The sequence below is a fragment of the Astyanax mexicanus genome, chromosome 23 (genome assembly GCF_023375975.1).
Source record: "Astyanax mexicanus isolate ESR-SI-001 chromosome 23, AstMex3_surface, whole genome shotgun sequence".
In the NCBI taxonomy this organism is placed as follows: Eukaryota; Metazoa; Chordata; class Actinopteri; order Characiformes; family Acestrorhamphidae; genus Astyanax; species Astyanax mexicanus.
The window spans coordinates 17003584-17023889 of record NC_064430.1 but is presented as its reverse complement, the minus strand read 5'-3'; the positions used below and the strand labels follow the sequence as shown (position 1 = coordinate 17023889).

Genomic DNA, 20306 nt, shown 5'->3' with positions numbered 1-20306 from the left:
TGTAATTTGGAAGAAAAGTTATCGAATAATTTTATAGAATAAAACAATAAAATTTTACTTAAACATATACCTATAAATAACAAAATCAGAGGAACTGATTCAGAAACTGAAGTGGTCCTTTATTTTTTTTCCAGAGCTGTTTGTAATTTTTGTTTGTGATAAATTGTTTATATGTAGCATCAAATATGGATATGTTAATTAAAACATAAGTGCTTTAAACTTCCTTAAGCCTTTAAGGAATGGGATTAGTTTCTCAGGGGGTCCTGGGGTAATTTTCTCTTTTAATGGGAGTCATTTTATTCCAGTCAGGAACGACCCTGTATGTATTTTTTCTCAGACGTCTGAGAAAATTACAGGCTGGACTATGTACTGTTTTCCCCAGTAATTTTACTCTTGTCCAGACTCACATCCCTGAGTTTCGTCTCCTCAAATTCATATATTGAATAGACGTTTTAATCATTTGTAATAGTAATTCTTTAAGAACACAGAAAACTGTGGCGGTTTATAGCAGTTAAAGTGTGTTAATAATGAGCATTAAAGTCAATAGCTTGAATAGAAATAGTATGAATTCTTACACTTTATAGGTCTTTATATGATGTTTCTTTATGTGCTTACCGAGTCTGTGCTCTTTTTCTTTCAGTCACTCTTCCCAAGAGCCTGATTCCGGCTGTTTCCCCGTCCGGATTATCCCGCCGCTCCATGCAGTCTCCATACAGGCTGCCGCACCCGCTGCCCCCTCTGCCCGTACGGAAGGGGGTGAGGGGCCGGCGGCCCAAGAGCGAGACTCTCGCCATGCTGAAAGCCGTGGCTGAGGCGGCAGCCGCTTCGCAGAACGGCCAATCGGAAAACATCATGGATAAGAGCATGGATCCCACACAGCTAATGCCCAGAATTCACAAAAAGAGAGGGCCCAAACCCGGCAGCAAGGTATTGCATTCTCATAGAATTACATTTTGAAACTGTAGTACACAGTGATAATGTTTACCAAAAACACTTTGATGATGCGTGCAGTAAACTGGATCACGTGATTGTTCATAATGTGCAAAAGACACAATAGAGTTTAAGTAATTTAGACACTTCTGCACATTCTGCAAGGTCACTATTGAAAAGGCCAGCATTGGGATAATCACTGTATTTCTCGCACTATAAATCGCATTGCCAATGAACATCTATTTTCTGGTCCATTTTCATACGCAAAGTGCACCTGATTATAAAGCACATTATGCTACACAAGTAAGGAACAGGGATGTCGCCATTGTTTCCCTCTAATTCAGCAGGTCTCGCTGCTGGGTGGTAGTGGGTAACGAATTTAAGTAAAGCTTAGCTAAGTAAACAAAACTTAAAAATAAACGAGCACTGGATGTTTATCTACACAGATTTCTCTCTTGGAAACAATTTATTTGGGTGAGCAAAGCTCTTCTGTTTATTTACAGTACCCTTAGATTTCCACGAAGACCTGGGTGCAGCAGAATTAGCATTAGCAGCTAACCTAGCGCTAGTAAACGCCGCCCGACAGTGCTACACTGAGGAACCCTGAGTGTTCTGATAAGCCAGGGCGATATAAGCAAGCGGTTTGTCCCACAAAGTTTGTTTTAAGATGGTTAACACACAGACTACAGTCCGAACAGCAAAAGAGCTAGCGCTTAGCGCGGTTAGTGACAATACTTGATCAACTGATCATGTATAATCGTGTCTGCATGTGAATAAAGTTACATTCTGAACATCCAGCATTCTGACTTCTGTACACCAAATTTCAAATAATAAAAAATAATACTGAATATAATATTCTGGATCGTGGTTGTATGTGGGGTTCGCTGCTTGCTGTTTTGTTTGTTAACTCTATATGATCTATACACGCATGCGCATACTTATATACAGCTCTGGAAAAAAGAAACTGTGATCAGTTTCTTTGATTTTACCAAAACCTGGAATATAATCAAGAGGAAGATTGATGATCACAATCCATCAAACCAAGCCAAACTGCTTCAAGTTTTGCACCAGGAGTAGCATAAAGTTATCCAAAAGCAGTGTGTAAGACTGGTGGAGGAGAACATGCCAAGATGCAAGAAAACTGTGATTAAAAACCAGGGTTATTCCACTAAATATAGATTTATAGACTCTTAAAACTTTATAAATATGTTTTCTTTATTTGAGGTCTGAAAGCTCTGCATCTTTTTTGTTATTTCAGTCATTTCTCATTTTCTGCAAATAAATGTGGTGAATGACAGTATTTATATTTGGAATTTGGGAGAAATGTGAGTAAAATGAACGTAGTTTATAGAATAAAACAACAATGGACCAAACATATACCTATAAATAGCAAAATCAGAGAACCTGGATTAGAAACTGAAGTAGTCTCTTAATTTTTTCCAGATCTGTATATAGGACTTAGTCTTTTAAATGCAAATATATGCATCACTAATAGGTGTCATGCAGAGAGATTTAAAGTGATTTGTGGTTGTGATTAATCATTAAAAAGAAGAGTTCTAATATAAATATGTTGTAATTTGGTTTTGGTTGGTGATTATGGTGAATTGAGGTTAACATGTCAGGAGGAATTATCCAAATGCAATGTTTACTCACCATGAAGAATCATTTCCTCCTGAACGCTTCATTAACCCTGTCCTGACTGACTTAACAATAGTCTCCATCGCATTTCTGATACACTCATTTCAGTTGTGGGTCAGTGGCAGTCAAGCCTGACCCTTTGTTGTCTGCTTGTCTGATTGTTTGTATTCACCACATCTCTTTCTCTGTCTCCTTCTCTTTTTTCCTCTCTTTTCTTTCTGCAGAGAAAATCCAAAATTCTTCAGTCGCTTCCCAGTCCATCTCTATCTTCCTCTATGTCAGACAGCAGGCTGTCCAGCCTACAGATGACCAAAGACTCTGGAGTTCTGTCTACAGGTGAAATATTGGCGCAGTATATTTATTTTTTTGTCAGTGATTCCAAATTTAATAAGTACATAGGAGATTTTATTGAAGCAGAGCTTTGCTGATTTGATTTATTGCTGCAGCTAACTGTACCTCTCTGTAATCGATTAATCAGGATAAGAAAAGGCTCCATTATGATTAACAGTGTAACAACAACTGACCACAATTTCACAATTCACTGTCTTTATTCAGGGGCAGAGCTTAAATGAGCTCAGAAACAGAAGACTTAAAGATGCTTTAGCACACTTTAGCACACTTTTTAGAAATCTCTATTCACAAGTTTGCAAGTTTGTTACCATCCCTGGTTTAATAATTAGTCGTCAATAAATAGAATTTGGTCTGGCAATTTGCACACATGCTCTTATGATGTGGTACCTGTTATTTGGGTAAATATGGTAATTACTTAAACACATATATCATTTACTGTATTTTTTGCACTATATGATTCACCAGATTATAAGGCGCACTATCAGTAAACATCTATTTTCTGGTCTATTTTCATACATAAGACACATCAGATTATAAGGCGCATTTTATGCGACACTACTAACTAGTTTTACTTCTAAATTCACCTGTAAAGCTAAGCTAAGTCAAGTAAACAAAACTCTTAATTCCTAAAAAACTAGCACTGGATGTTAATCTACACAGATTTCTCTCCTAGTAAGTAAAGTGCTTCCGTTTATTTACAGTAAGCTTAAATTTACAGATTTCTAGCAGTTAGCGGCTAATGCTACCCAGCAGAGCTACACTGAGGAACCCTGAGTACTAATGAGAAATTCCTGTATAATGCTGTACCTTAGCGGAGTGGCTTTACTGCTCCTTAGAACCTGACTGGTAGAATTCATACATAAGGCGCAGCGAATTATAAGACGCACTGACGATTTATATTGAAATTGTGGATAACGTAGTGGTTTAGTAGAACGGCCAAAGTAACTGTAGTCTTGTTTGTCTCCTGTGTACCCTTACACTCCTGTTCTTTTTAAGTTTCTATTCACATAAGTCCAAACCTCATCTGCAGTGTTAAATTTGATTCGCAATCAGATAATACAATGATATGCGAAATGTAATAGAACCAGACCTAGTCTTGTGTCCCATGGAAGATAAAGAATACTGCACTGAACTATGGGATATGTGTGTGGGTTTTCCTGCATTGAATGTGGATGTCGTGGGTTTCTGCCAGAGACCCTTGTCTGTTGGCATGGACGATTATTAGCTAGACAGCGATAGTCACAGACATTACCACCCACTGCGCTGTCCACTGTGGGAGGTAATGCCTTCTGTGACGTGTTCCTAGTGCATTGAAGAATGTTCCCATCCTTTTGTACCCACTATCAGTCCTTGCTTAAACTTGATAATTCATGGAACTTGATAATTCATCTCACCTTGCCATGACAGGATAACACCGCTCACGTTCCTAATATGATATGTGGAGGTAACACTTAATGATCGATTTACATACTGCTGTTTTAATTGCTTCTTCATAATCTGATCACAAGCTCTTGTCACAGTTTACAAATATCAATCCACACTCCATAAATTACTTTAAAAAAATGCAGCATGTTAAAACAGGTACTTCTCACAAAGTAACAAAAAATGTAAAGCAGTCATTTTTCATTGTTTATTTATTTTTTTTTTAAGTGGTGTGTTTATCAAGCATACCTCAGCAGTCATGTTTTAGGCAGTATTGCAGACCTCTCTAACACTGTCTCTCCTGTCTTTTAGTTTGTGTCTACGTGAATAAACACGGTGACTGCGGCCCACACCTGGACCGTAAGCTGATGCTTCAGCTTCCGGACCATTTTGGGCCAGGCCCGGTCAACACCGTCCTCCAGCACGCTGTCCAGGCTTGTGTGGACTGTGCCTACCAGCCCAAATCTCTCTTCAGCTTCTTACAGTCGCAGTCAGATGGTGGCGAGATCATCCGAGGTAGGACACTGTTTTCTCACACCAGTATAATCCTGCTTTGGCATCATGGTACAATGAATTTCCCAAAATCAAGGTTAGTAAAAGAAACAGCCTCTATAATTTTGGGAAGGCTTTAGAACATATTTAGGAAAATTGCTGTGAAGATTTTATTGTATGTAAAAGTAAAAACATTAGTGAGTTTAGGTACAGATACTGGATGATTAATTTTGGACCATAAATGCCACTGCAGTTTATCTCTCCAGAAAAATCACTATATGCCACTGAGAAAATTACAGCCTGAATTACCTACTGTTTTTCACTAAACTCTGTGGTCCTTCAGTAATTTTATTCCAATTTTTATTTCCCCTAATTAATTTTATCTCAGTATTTATCTCAATATTTGGATTTATTTGTGAATCAATTCTATTTTTACTTTAAGAAACTCAAGGAGCTTCAAAAATTCTGAATGTTAATCAGTCTCCTTAAATTCTCCTCCGAGTTGCTCCCATGTTGCAAGCTGAATGAGGTGGAGACTACAAACGTGGAAGTATATTTTTAAGGGGACAGTACGGTATATGAACACAAACAGTGAAACAGGAAAAATCTACAGAGACAAAATTTACTCTATATGAGTTTCTTAATTGAGTTTTTTTTATTTAATTTTGGATTAATTGCCCCCCAGCCCTGATGTGAGTGTTTCTGTCTTGTGCTCATGTGTTTTTATAACAGAGCTTAAAAAACAGGGGGTGGGGGATAGCATCTTTTTCTATTTTAGTAAATGTGCGCTTGTGTGTTTGTGTAGGGAAGGCTGTGCATGTGCTACTGATATAATCTGCTTGAAGGTAATGAGGAATGACATCTGTGTGTAACCTGGTTTAGAACATTTGATTGGGGCTCTCCCCAGGGGGGGAATATATATGTGTGTGTGGAGGGGGAGTGTTGGTTTGGCCATCTGCTACGCTGGTCTGACTCCCTAATTTAGCCAGACCCTTACAATGGAAGACTGAGAATAGCAACAAAGGAATCCCCTTATGCTCATAAATATAAGCAATGCTTATAAATATAAGCAAACAGCTTATTTTATTAACTTTCTGTTGTAACACTATAATACACCAACTTTATAGTATAGGTTTTAAACTATAAATTATTTAAAAAAAAAAAGTTTGATTTTTGACAACTTTCTCATAAAATGTTCATAAACATGTTGTTTTAGGGGGTGTGTCTTGTTTGGTAAAGACCTCTATGTAAATTCAGCTGTACATTAGCTGAACAAACCTAAAAGCCTAGCATGTGTTTGTTTACCAAAATACTGTTTTACACCACAGAGGTAAATGTGTGACTAAAGTAGCACTGATGAAGTAAATTCATTAATAGAATAGCACTGCTGAGGTAAATTTATGATTAGAATAGCACTGCTGGGGTAAATTCATGATTAAAATAGCATTTCTAGCGTAAATTTGTAGGGAGATTAGCACTGCTAAGGTAAATTAATGATAAGAATGGCACTGCTACAGCAAACGCATGATTAGAATAGCACTGCTGAGATAAATGTATTAGAATTGCACTGCTAAGATATATTCATGATTAGAACAGCACTGCTGAGGTAACCTTATGATTAGAATAGCACTGCTGGGGTAAATTCATGATTAAAATAGCATTTCTAGCGAAAATTTATGAGTATTTACTGCAAAGGTAAATTCATGATTTAGAATATCACTGCTGGGTTAAATTCATAATTAGAATAGCACTGCTGAGGTAAATTCAAGATTAGAATGGCACTGCTACAGCAAACACACGATTAGAATAGCACTGCTGGGATAAATGTATTATTAGAATTGCACTGCTAAGGTATATTCATGATTAGAACAGCACTGCTGAGGTAAATTCATAATTAAAATAGTACTACTGTGGTAAATTCATGATTAGAATTGCACTGCTGGGGTAAATTCAAGATTAGTAGAGCTGTGCTTACTATATAAATCAGAATATGTCCTTGTTCTACTAAAAAATAGCTAAATTGTCTCTGTTTTCATGTGTGTTTTCTGTTTTTCTGTCCCTCTCTCAGTTCGCTCAGAAGGAGGGATTCACTATGTTAAGTTGCCTCGTGCCTCCAGTGCTTCTTTTGTGCTGCGGTTCCTGGAGACTCTATGCCACCACCTGCAGTGTGAAAACCTTTTCAGCAGCCAGCCTTTCAGTCCACTCACCACCGCCAACAAACACAACGCCTACGACAGGAGCAAGTCAGGTAAGCACACGTGATTGTGCAGAAAAGAGCTCCACAATCTACACTGTTTCTGAATTAAATGCATCACCAAAGTCAGTGTTGTGCTAACGATGCATTTCACAGGACATAACTAGTGGTGTGCTTGACTTAGCAGGAAGTTGGCACCCCCACCCTTGTGTGTGGGAGTGGTCTTATCCTTTGCAGTATTTACTTAGATTCTTTTTCTTCAAAATAATTTAGGGATCACATTCTGACTAAGTTCGAACAATATAGACAAAATAGTATTGCAATGTTAAAAAAAATCTTAACCACAGTGTTATTTGAATTTAAAAAAATATTAAGAAGTTATTCAAGTTTTTTGTGATTGGTCATGGTGCTCAAATGTATACGTCATGTATATGTAATTTGGTATATGGTATTTTCGCAATAACAGTGCGCTGGGTAATATGATAAAACGCTGAATTAATTTCAAGAATACTCAACTGCAACAAAATGAAAATGACTTATTTTATTGCATATGATATGATATGGCACACCCCTAACTGAAATAAAAAAAAAAATACAAGAATTTTATCAGATTTGTAACAGAAACCAATGATCCAGAATGTCATTATATTAATAATGCACTCATAATATCTCCATATATAAAGTCAAATAAATTATACTGGAGAGAAATAATCTGTCTCTAGTAGATATATAATGGGAAATGAGAACAGTATGTTTTTTTTTTTTTGTAAAAACAGCAAAAAAGTAGTACCTGGATGTGATAATTAGGGGTGGGTGACATGACATAATATTTTAGTGTATAATGTCATTCACATTATTCAAAAATGTTGGTGATATTATTGTCACCAACAATATGGCACACCCATAATGAGCACCCCTTTTTAAACTCTGTGGTGGCCAATGCAGGAAAGTACAATGACCCTGATCTTAGAATCCCCCTCAACTAGTTGCTAACAGTAGCCAGACAGGTTTGTGATTCCTGCAGCTGGCAAATATGAATATGGTTTATTGTGGTTTATTTTGCTTGGTGCCCCCAAATGCCTTGAAACTGTCCTGGGTAGGTCCCTTGTTTGCATATTATATTTGCATAAAGCAACAATATAAAAGAAGGGAGTGCTGTAAAACGTAAAATGTTGACACTGATCAGCACGAACCTCCAATGTAATATTGTCATTATACAATGATCACCATTTATTGTAAAAAAAGAAATGACAGAAAAAAACTCTGGGTCATCTGGATGAACCATTTTATTTACTTTTTACATGTAGTAATTTTTTTTTTTTTTTTTTTTTACAAATTTGTACTCATCAATTATTAATTTTTTTCTGTTTTGCTCTTTAGTGAAAGAAGAGACATCAGAGGCCTTATCCATAGCACGGACCAGCAGACGCTTCACCAGAGACTCCTCCACATACAGTAGCACCCCGATGTCCCCCAACCCACAGAGAACGGACACACACCCGGTAGAAGGTAATAATAATCAAAACGGTTAAATATCTGCTCTGTCTGTCTGTATAGATAGTGTAGTTAGTAGGATTCGTGTTAATAGTTGCATGTAAGTACTAAATAATATTTTCAATGATTGCATGAAGCCTCCTGTTGAAGTTGCTTCTCATGAAACTGATCTGATAGCAATGTACTGTAGATCCACTAATTTACAGAACTTTACAGACTATAAGGCGCACTGGATTATAAAGCTCACTATAAGTGAACATTTGTTTTCTGGTCTATTTTCATGCATATGGTGCACCGGACTATAAGGCCCAATGTTTGCCTTCTAATTTTAGCAGGTCTCACACAGGGGGCACCTAAATAAACAAAACCTGTAAAGAAAAAAAAAAAAAAAAACACATTTTCTTTTATTTAAAGTAAGATTAGATTTTCAGTATTTTAGCATGGTTAGCAGCGCTTAGTGCTAGTAAATAGCTTGTTTTATCACGGTAAACATGCAGGCTAAATGCTGATATACTCACCTCTGAACAGCGGAAGTGCTAGTGCTTACTGAGGTTAGCGGTTAATGCTAATACTGCCTTGGTGCTCAAGAAAAACTTCACTAAAATCATTTATAACGCTGTACTTCAACGGAGTGGCTTTACTGCTTCTTAATACCTGACTGGTAGAATTCATACATAAGGCGCACCGGATTAAAAGGGGAACTGACGATTTTTGGAAAAATAAAAGGATTTTAAGTAGTCTTGCCTTATACTGTGAACAATACGGTAGTCTATATGTCTGTACTTCTACACAAACAATACATTAAAAAAAAAAAAAAACAAGACAGTACAGATTTTTGGAAATGAGTATTTATACACATAAACCAATGCTAAAATTATTTATTTGTGATGTTATGTATTTATGACATTATGCCTGACATAATAAAATAATAGTCCAACAGAGAATCTGTGTCTCCTCACAAACTGTTTATACTGTTTTTACTACATAAGCTGCAAAAAATCCATTGACAAAAACAAGACAAAATATACGTAAATTAATGTTTTTAAGTAAGATTTCACATACACAGTCTCAAAATGAGTTAGACAAGACAAGTAAAAATCACTAATTTTTGGCTTAAATTTGGATACAAGAATCACAGTAACTTTTATGTGCTTATTTAAGTAGTAGTTTGTGCTAGGGTTAGCATTTAGCTTAAAATGAAGCTGTTTATTTATTCATGGCTGAGGTAACTGGCTTTTCCAGCATTACGCTTGCGCTCTATGACAAGTTTCGCTAAGCAATGCTAATGTGGCTGTAATAAAAAGTTGACCAGCACCATATTGGGTCACTGTTAGCCACATTATCGCTGTTTGGTTGATGTCTCTCTTTAACAGAGCTAATCTCACCCGTGCTAAATTTTGCAAGGATGACGATTAACATCATGGCTTAACATGGGGCGAGCGACTGCTGTGTTCCCAGGGAAACACCCCGATGCCTTTCAGAGAGATCTTGGCAGGGTTCTTGCGTTGCGTTAATTGGCGGAATGGAGTGCTTCCTGCTGCTGCAGCTGAAAGCCCTGTGGCAGGAGATCACCGCCTCCATTCACCCCCTCATTAACCACTCATCCATTCCCAATGATTAAAACTCTCCTTCATCCAGCCCCCACGTCTAATTAATGTGCACACATTGTTAACTAATTAAGTGCCTCAGATATTGTAAGTTTATTGGCAACCAACGGTTTTATGAGTTTTTAAGGGGTGTGCTTTGAGTACAGTGGCAGTGCTTTAGTGTGGTGTTTGAATTTGGGGGGTCTGGGGGTGGGATTGTTTTGAGTGGATTGCTGTGTGTCATTTTAGATTTGTGTGTGTGAGAGAAAAGATGAAAGTAGCGTAAAATAAAATAAAATCTTGAAATAATTTAAATCAACTTTATGAAGGATTTTTACCTCAAAATGACAGCGATAGAATACAACGCTGCTATCTAGTGGTCGAGGTTTATGCACAGCACTAAATAATTTAGATTACATGTTCAATACTATATAAGAAAAATACAATATCATAATTCCATAAAATATTGATTTTTTTTTAAATCTTTGATAGAATCTCTACCATTGCTAATCTGAGCCCAGGACACTGCTAACAGCAATATAAAACTCTGGGAAGCAGGCAGAACAACTGCATAACTCTAGCCATATTTGAGTAAAATCCTTTAATATTGCTCTACCCCCTCAGTCCACATGCTTTTTTTCAATTTCTTTGTTTGTCCAGAAATGCATGTATGAAGCATGTTCTTTAGGGGACGATTAAAAAGCAAGACAGTTTATTTGCAGAGCACTTTTTTTATGTGCACTGGAAATTCAAAGTGCTTTAGACATACAAACATTTTAAAAACAGAACAATACGATCTAACATCTGATTATTAAAAATTAAAATTTATTTTACGTTTTATTTCTGTTCAGTATTTGGTACAAGAACTTTAAATCAGAAAATAATCAAAACAGTCAGAATGCCAGAAACAACACTTTTTAACTTGAATAAAATAGGCAGAAAACGACTTTGTTATAAATATAACATATATATATATATAATGCATAACCTAGTCGTATTCAGGTTTTTTCCTGTTATATTACTTTACCACTTTAGTCGACATGCTTTTTTTCTTTAAAGATTGTATAAAGGTTCTATATTTTTTAGCTTGTCCAGAAATGCATGTGAAAAGCATGTCCTTTTGGAGTGTCTTAAAGCATGAATTCCACTGCCTGACTTTAGGGGGAGCCCAGGAGCAAGAAAACCAATTCTCGCATAATGCTGCTTTAATGTAAAATTGCTACATAGCTTTAATCATCAAATTACTTGTTAATTCCCTTAAATAATTGCCCTGCCTACACACTTATTATCTCTGTTTCCTCTAAACACAGAACCTCTTCCCCACGCTGAAAACGGTGTTACAACAGACCAGCACTTCACTGAGGAGCCCATGGACATCAGCTCTGCGCCGCCTCGTCCTCCTGCCATACGAAACACGCCCGAGTACCGCAGTCCGTCCGGCAGCAGCCCGCACTACAACTCCCAGCCACCCCCTCTCCGCCGCATCAGCTCAAACCCGGCCGAGCTGGCAGCTACACGCACACACAGACGAGTGGAAGGTACGCTATGTAAGAGAGTTTTGCTTTATCATCGTTCAAGTAATGCTGTTTTTAAGACTAATTTATATGTTCATATATTTACAGACTTCTGAAAGAATATGTAAAATATTTGTAAAAATGATAATACATCAGGGGTTGGTAAAATGTTTAATTAAATTTCCTATCAATATAATATTCACTGTTTAACCTTGTTTGTGTTCTTACTAATTTGTTTTGTATGCAGCTGCCAGTTCTACCACTGGTCCAGATCATCAGACGACTGAACGAGACGTGTCCAATAAATGCCCATCCTCCTGGACCATAGAGGAAGTGATGCAGTTTGTGCGTGACGCTGACCCTCAGGCTTTAGCTCCTCATGCTGAGCTCTTCAGGAAGCATGTATGTATCATTTTTTTATCTAAATCAGTGGGGCAGAAGGGGAGCCCCAGAAAAATATTAGAAGTTATATTGCTTCTATATATTACTTTCAGATATCTGATTTGGCCATATCTTAAATAGTAGTGTCTGATAATAAAACATACACACAGAGAAATATTAAACATTGAAACATTAAACCTGTTCAATACACCTCAGCCATAGACTGCATATGGTGTTGCTCAGATCACCTGACAGTCCAGACAGATATATTGGTTGTTCTCTGCTTCATTCGGCGAACATTCAAGTCATAGTAGCTTTATGTTTACATAATTTATTGCAATTTTGCCAGACAGTATGAACCAAAGATATTTCATGTTTTGTCTGGTCAACTTCATTTAATTTTGTTCCTGCAGGCAGGCCAGTCCAGTACACTCTTTTTCCACAAAGATGCCTTTGTAATGTGTGCAGCTGTGATTTTGCATTGTCTTGTTGAAAAATACATCGGCATCCCTCTTAAAGGCAACATATGTAAAATGATGTAAAATGTCTAAAAACCTTTCTGCATTAATCCTGCCATCAGACACAACCTTGTCACAGCTTTTGTGCTGCAGGCCTGAAATTCAGTTATGGAACTATTAACAAATAAAGTCAGGTCAACCAGACAAAACATGTAAAGTCTGCACTTAAATAAAAGCCAAAGTAGATTTATAAAACAGTGGTTCTGAGGTATGGCCAATTTATTATTCAGTGTCAAATCAACATGTTGTCTACAGTGTAGCCTGCGAGAGAGCCCTATGCAGCTGTTCGCGTTTATACTTTTGTTTTCATGTGTGGGTGGTTGAGTGAACGAATCACAACTGCTGCTGTCCACATTGCCCAAAGTGTATCATATTTTTCACACTATAAGGCGCACTTAAAATACTTATGTTTTACCCAAAATCGACAGTGCACTTTACAAATCTGGTGCGCCTTATGTATGCATTTTACCAGTCAGGTTGTAAGGAGCATTAAAGCAACTTTCATTTTAGTTCTTTAGCACTATTAGCATTACACGCTAAGTGCTAGCTATTTGACAGTTGAGGGGTAAGTATATCGAACTGTAGCCTGCTGCTAACCCCGACTAGCACTGCTTGAGCAGCATTAGCATCGCCTGCTAAGCGCTAGCCATTTGACCGCTTAGAAGTGAGTATATTGGCCTGTAGCCTGCGCGTTTACTGTGTTCAAACAGGCTACATTGGATGAACTGCTAGCTAATATTGATATTTTTCGGTTACAGGAAATCGATGGCAAAGCCTTGATGCTTTTGCGGAGCGACATGATAATGAAGTACATGGGGCTGAAGTTGGGCCCTGCTCTCAAACTCTGCCATCACATCGAGAAACTCAAACAGAGCAAACAGTAGCTGGCTCTTCCTCAGCACAGCATGTACACACAAACTCCAGCAGGGGGCAGCAGAGTGCATCCAGCATCAGGTGCTCTGGAAGTCATCATTTGGAGAAGGACCAGGAAGAGACAAGGAACGGATTTGGATGGGAGTGGATTAGCCAAACACACCATCAATCGGACTGAATTTACTGCAGTTAAATTTGAAATTGTTGTAGCAGGATGCAGAGATCTTTAGAGATCAGGGCGGCAGAAGGATGTCTGGACTCAGATGCTGGTTGGAAGCCGCCAATAATAACCTCAGCACATCCTTTTCATGAGAAGGACAGACACAAAGGCAGCAATTCATAGTAACAGTGGACTAAGCTGAATCCCAAAGGGTTTCTGTGTCTTGCGTTAAAGCATAGTGTTCTTATACTGTTTATATAAACCACAAAGACAGAACTGTGCTCTCTGATAATAGAGACTTACCCTGCGTTTACACTGACAGGTGACAGGTCGCTAACATCTCTCCCTGAGGATGTCTCTTTTGTGTGTGTTCAAGGCCATTCAGTTACCTAGAAAGCTACCTATTTAGCTATCCTTCTTCATTTAACCATGCTTAATTTTTATTTGGATTTGTCTTAAATATGTGCAGAATCATGTGTTTAGAACAACACTGTTAAGAATATGTACAAAATGCTGCCAGGATCTAGAGATAGATCGATTAGTGTTTTGGTGCTGTCTTTCAGATGGATTGGCCAATACCAATCGAGGGTGGAGCTAGACACTACATTAACTGTTCCAGGTAAACTTTAGGAAATGCATTGTCATGCAGGGATTCTGAGTGCTGCTGTACTTGCTACTCACTGTTTGGGCCTAAAGATACACTCTCGAGAGGGATATCCTGTTAGTGCTGTTGAAAGTCTTTATTCTCTTTTCTTTGTGCCAGACCAACAGAAGAGAGGCGAGACAAACTAAGCTGAGCCTGCACAGTGAGAAGAAGTAAAGCCCTGGCACCGTAGTTCCATTTGTCCATTAAACAAGGAAAACTTTCGCTTTCTGCTTTTCCGTACAATCAGCCTCACAAACCTTAACCCCCAAATATGATCTTATCGGCTTAGAGAATTATCTGCCGATTGCATGTTTTGGCTGGAAATTGGAGGATACTGATACGCAGCTGATGAAACTTTCCATCTCTAGTAGGAATCAAAAGTGCAGAGAGCAGAACCATTTTGTTTACAGCTTCTCTACAAATTGTATACTCCCATAGCAAATGACTGGTTGCTTGATGTTCTGTTGCCTGCTAATGTGAACACAAGGTTATGGTGCTTTTATTCTACCTTTCTGGATCTTTTCAGTTTGGACCAAACCAAACTAGATGGTGTGAAAGGTGCTGTGAACTACAGTCAGTATAAAAGGACCACAATTTGGTCCGACCAAAAGAGGTGGTCTCAGTTCGGATCAATTCAACACTAGCCTGCACACGTCTGCAAACTGGAAAAGACTGTTGGAACTGTCAGTAATAACTTCGTATCTCATGCTGTATATTTCAGTGGGATCCCTGTTAAACGTTTAGTTCTGGATAATGCTGCCAATATGTGAAACCATGGGAAAAAACGGAACTACTGGAACAAGTGGAAACTCAATTTTTATGTACTATCTATTATTACAGCTATAATGGTGCACCATTTTTGTACACGCCATAAACCAAAAAAAAAACAACGATTTTTCTACACAAGGCAGCTCTCCACTTCTTTCAGATCACATATTCTTGACCACAGACACATGTTGAATCCTTAGCCTTGACTCAGCAGCTGCAGAATGCTGAAAAAAATGTATATTATTATTATTTATTGCGAAAACTGTAATTTACTCAGGATGTATTTTTTTTCGCTTTGCATTTATTAGCCACCCAAATCATGTTATCCTTCCTTCATCACTCATAAAAATTATTTTATATCTTTTATTTCAGAAACAAAGTGAAAAAGGACATATCTGAATACCCCAGCATGTAATGGGTGAGGAGGTCTACCCTTGAAAGATACCATTGTTTCTAAAATAAAAGAGTGTCCTCCATCTTTTGACTACATTTGTCCAAACACAAATCTGTACAATCCTATATCCTGTTTACACAGATTAAAGTTCTGAAGGAAATCAGGAGAGTTAGATGTCACAGAGACACCAAAAACTTCTCTGCAGACAACTCCATATGAAGTTAAGTTCATACTAAAGCAGCAGTTTTTTTTCTTTAAATTAAAAGCAGTAGTATTGCTGAGTTGGCAGATGATAAAGTATTGGAATTAATGGTTTCAGTATCCTGAAAAACATCCCTGCAACATCTACTATATACTAAAAAACTGGTAGGTTTGATTTAATTAATGTAATTTCTCGCTACATTTAATTTCCCAAATCCGTAAAATGTTGGGACTGTCGCTTTTAGTACTATACAGGATCCTTACTATTAAGGATAAACAGTTTTGCTGCTAGCCTGGGGTCACTCTGGGTTGGAAACTACACACATTTTCTATTAGGTTGCCAAATAAACTGTCTACTAGTTGCTGCATTACACTGATTGGCCACTTCTTTAAACCACCTTTTTGTTTGACAAGTATTCAGCTCTGGAAAATTATTTTTTTTCTAGAGCTGAATATAGCTGCTCCACTTTGTAGATGTAAAGTCGAATACAGAATCTCTGTTTCTGTTGCTGCACAGTTTGTGTTGGTCATCCACTAGTACTTCATCAGTGACCACAGGACACTCCCTGCCTGCAGGACACTGCTGATAAAATGGACAATGGACTAGGAGGTGGTATTAATGTAGTGACCAGTTGGTGTGTATATATTTTTGCAAACTCTTTTCATGATTCCAAATCCTTCATATGTTTTCCATGTTGAGCCATGATACAGATAAGGTTCCATAATTCAGTGTTAAATCATTTATTTAATGCATAGAATTCACTCATTTGTATAAACACACAATTGTCTTGATTTGTTTTTGATAATCCATTTTTTATATTTATATTTTGTATTTGTATGTCGTTAGTTTGACCTGCCAAGTCCTTAAGACTTCCTTACGTTACTGTGACTCAGGTTGAAGTAGCTTTCATTTAATGGAGCAATTTTCAACAGTAGCATAAAAATGAACATCTCAAGATATTTTGCTTTCATTTCAATAGAACAAAACTGTTCCCCCTCCCAAAAATGCTCTAATATGTACTTGAAAACAATGTTTGTTACGGTTGACCTCATTGGAAATGACTGCCATTACCAATACACGTGTTTTTAATAAAATCTTAAAATGAGTTGGTGTGTAAACTGTCATGATTATTTAAGGATGAGTGGCTCCATGTGCACATTTGGTCATTTTGAAGAAAAAATGGGGTTGGTATTTGGTATTGATTTCTTTTGAAAAAGATTTTAGGCTCAGAAATAAAGAAACATAAAGACAAATGCACAGGTAATCAAAAATAACTTTTTGCAAAACTCAAACTTTATGCCACAAGTTGTTTAAGTTCAATTGTGCTCTCTTAGACTGGCTGTTGATGGTAAGCAGCATGATCCAGGATTGAACGAATGCCTGTGCCTTGAACCAATTGAATAATCTCTATCTCTATCAATAATACAAACCAGATATACTGTATGTCTCTTTAACGTAAAGCTATGTTCTGGATAATGCTAATAATAACTGGATAATGTTTCTTGATGTTCATGCTGCTGCACCCAGCCCTAGTGCTGGAGAAACTTCACTGAAAAATCACCCTTAGACAAAATATTGGAAATCTAAGCTTACTGTAAATGAAGGGAAGTGCTTTACACACCCGAATAAACAGTTTTCAGAAGAGAAATCTGTGAAGATCTAAATCCAGTGCTCGTTTTACTTTGAATTTAAAAAAAAAAAAATTACAGTTACATTTTCTTTACTTAGGCACTTCCCCAGCTTCCTCATTAGAATGAAAACATGGCGACACCCTTGCTCACTTCGATGTAGGTATCATTACTAGTGTCCCTAATGTGTAATCCGGTGTGCCTTATGTATGAAAATAGACCAGAGAATAGACATATTACAACTTTTCACTGTTTACAGCTGCAGAATATTTAAAAAGAGGGAGCTGGAGACTGTCCAGTCTAAAGAGGTTAAGCTCAGGGTAATGGGCCCATATGTCACTGTTTAGAGGGGAAACTTTTCATATTAAGGGGCTGAGAGGCCTGTGGTGAACCTCTGGAAAACTCCCATAAGTACATAAATACCCAGAAACCAAATGGTCATTTTCTGCCAGAGCAATAAAGTGGAGCCTAAATCAAACAGTTGTTCCCTCATGTAAGGAATCACAGGATCTGTACTATGCCAATGATCTGAGCCGTAATGAGATGAAAGCCTGATGAATTATTGACATAACTGCCTTTGACTTGAATCCACAATTAGTTTTTCATGGTCTCGCTCATCCGTGGAATATTTTGGTCCAGTCTAGTTGAGAAGAAAGAGACAGAGCTAGCACTGTCATATATCTAAACATTTCAGCATAACATGTCAGTTTAAATGTGTTTTAGGAGTGGCACTTTTTGGGCAGTCTTGTATTCAATTTCTTTAAACTAACACTGTTGTGCTATATGCAAGTGCCATCTTACAAAAAATATGTAATTAATATTCAGCTATAAATCAACCATTTGCTTAAATCCTTGGAAAATAAACAGACGCACATATCCCGAAACTACACCATGCAACTGCCCCATAAACCATTTCACATTAAATCCCCACTAGGTAGGATTGAGATTTTGTGCTCGTGGGCTCCCCCTACAGTTGCAGAATGTAATAAATGTATACAGCACTGTCATAAAAACCTCCCCCCTCTGTCTCCAGGCACTTTTTATCTACAATACTAACATAACATTGTGGATTATATGTTTACAAAGTTATGATCGTTGTGAATGGAAATGCGTTGGATAGAGAAAAAGTACCTCATAAATAGTGGAAAATCCACCTGCATATAAGCTACTTTTTCCATCAAAAAGTAAAATGCACACAAAAATATTTACAACCAATCTGAACTGCATCATCAACGTGTTTCTTTTAGCATGAAATGTTTACTTCATTGCAAACACGACTGAAACAACAAGACTTCGTCTGTCTACAACTGATAAAACAGCGAGTTTACAAAGTAGCACTGTTAGCCCTCACCATAAAACAAGCACAACATGACATTATAGTAAAACAAAAGCACAGTATCAGTAAAAGCTTTCACAAGCCCCAGACTAAAATTATATTTCAGTTTGGAGCAATATACTGCAAGTTAAGCTTACAAAACCTGGATCAGACACAATTTATGTAAATACTACTATAACCATGGTATATATCCACAAACAACAAAACTGTAAACAACTAAACCCGGACTACAACTCTATGAAGTAACATTATGAATATGAAGCTAGCTAGACTATTTTTAGCAAAACACCAGAGCAACAAAATAAGACCAAAATAAGAGTTACTTGTCCAACAAGAAGCCGGACAGCTCAGCGTCTGTTTTCAGCTGTTTAGCGTGTCTTGGCTCACGCCAACGAAAGAGATTCCTATATTTATTCTTGTCCGGTCTCTAGGCTGATTAGACTCTCTTTCTCGCTTTCTGGCTTTCACAGACATCTTCGGTCTTTTTCCATTTTTTTTCTTTAATAAAGATATATTATTAACTTTATCTGAGAGAAAGATGCTCCTTAAAGTACCAAAACTATTAACATATTTGAGGCTAGACAAAACAACTGTTATTTTTATATTTTAATTTTTTTCTTTAAGAAGATGAGATGAGATGAGATTCACATTCTCTGAAAAAACGGCTGCTCTTTGAGCAGTCACAGTGTCCATGGCGTTGGCTATGTACTGCGCCAATTGCGTAGCAATGAAATATCGAAATCGTGACACCCCTACTATCTATCTATCTATCTATCTATCTATCTATCTATCTATCTATCTATCTATCTATCTATCTATCTATCTATCTATCTATCTCTCTCTCTCTCTCTCTCTCTCTCTCTCTCTATATATATATATATATATATATATATATATATATATATATATATATATGTACATTTAGTTATAACATTTATATATTATTATTTACATTTATCCACTTATTAATATGCCATAGCATATTCCAGCACGAGGCGTCATTTAGCCCAAAGATTCGATTGTTGTTTTTATTCAGTTTTTCTGAACCCGAGCGCAGCGGCAGCTTTTCACCGAGGACTCCAACTTGCAGAACAGGAGATCTCAAAGCAAGATGAAAGGAGAAAAAATAAACACACAGCCCAAGTGTAAAACGAAAACGAGTGCGAAACAGAAACAGGTAGAAAATGAAAACGAGCGTGAAACGGGCGCAAAACGAAATATAGTGGAAAACGAAAACAGGTGGAAAACGAAAACGGGTGGAAAACGAAAACGGGTGGAAAATGAAAACGGGCGGAAAATGAAAACGGGCGGAAAATGAAAACGGGCGGAAAACGAAAACGGGCGGAAAATGAAAACGGGTGGAAAATGAAAACGGGTGGAAAATGAAAACGGGTGGTAAACAAAAACGGTGAAAAGCGCAAACGGGTGGAAACAGTGGAAACGCAAAGCATAAGACAGGAAGACAACAGGCAGGGTAAACAAAGGCTATCCTTGGGAGCCAGACAAACACACTGGAGAGAAGCACGAGGGAGGAGGAGCCAGGGAGAGAGGAGCAGGGGCGTAGCAGCAAATTCTGGACCTTGTACAAGGTCCAGAATTTGCTGCTACGCCCCTGCTCCTCTCTCCCTGGCACAAACAACAAAACTGTAAACAACTAAACCCGGACTACAACTCTATGAAGTAACATTATGAATATGAAGCTAGCTAGACTATTTTTAGCAAAACACCAGAGCAACAAAATAAGACCAAAATAAGAGTTACTTGTCCAACAAGAAGCCG

General features: G+C 37.5%; 1 protein-coding gene across 3 annotated transcripts in view; it reads left to right on the top strand.

Annotated features, from left to right (window-relative positions):
• The window catches only part of scml2 (Scm polycomb group protein like 2), a 51983-nt gene extending 35315 nt beyond the window's left edge, over nt 1-16668 (top strand). Inside the window, exons 8-16 of one of the 3 annotated variants that reach the window (XR_002649750.2) lie at nt 641-927; nt 2793-2904; nt 4654-4857; nt 6902-7081; nt 8408-8536; nt 11418-11654; nt 11869-12023; nt 13279-14172; nt 14317-16668. Coding sequence is in view for 2 of the 3 variants with exons in the window: in XM_022668209.2 (XP_022523930.2) it covers nt 641-927; nt 2793-2904; nt 4654-4857; nt 6902-7081; nt 8408-8536; nt 11418-11654; nt 11869-12023; nt 13279-13404 (1430 nt within the window). In the remaining variant the exon portion in view is untranslated. Of the gene's footprint in view, nt 1-640; nt 928-2792; nt 2905-4653; nt 4858-6901; nt 7082-8407; nt 8537-11417; nt 11655-11868; nt 12024-13278 lie in introns of all 3 variants that reach the window. The other 2 variants (XM_007259376.4, XM_022668209.2) reach the window with 2 other exon arrangements.
• The last annotated feature ends 3638 nt before the right edge of the window (nt 16669-20306 follow it).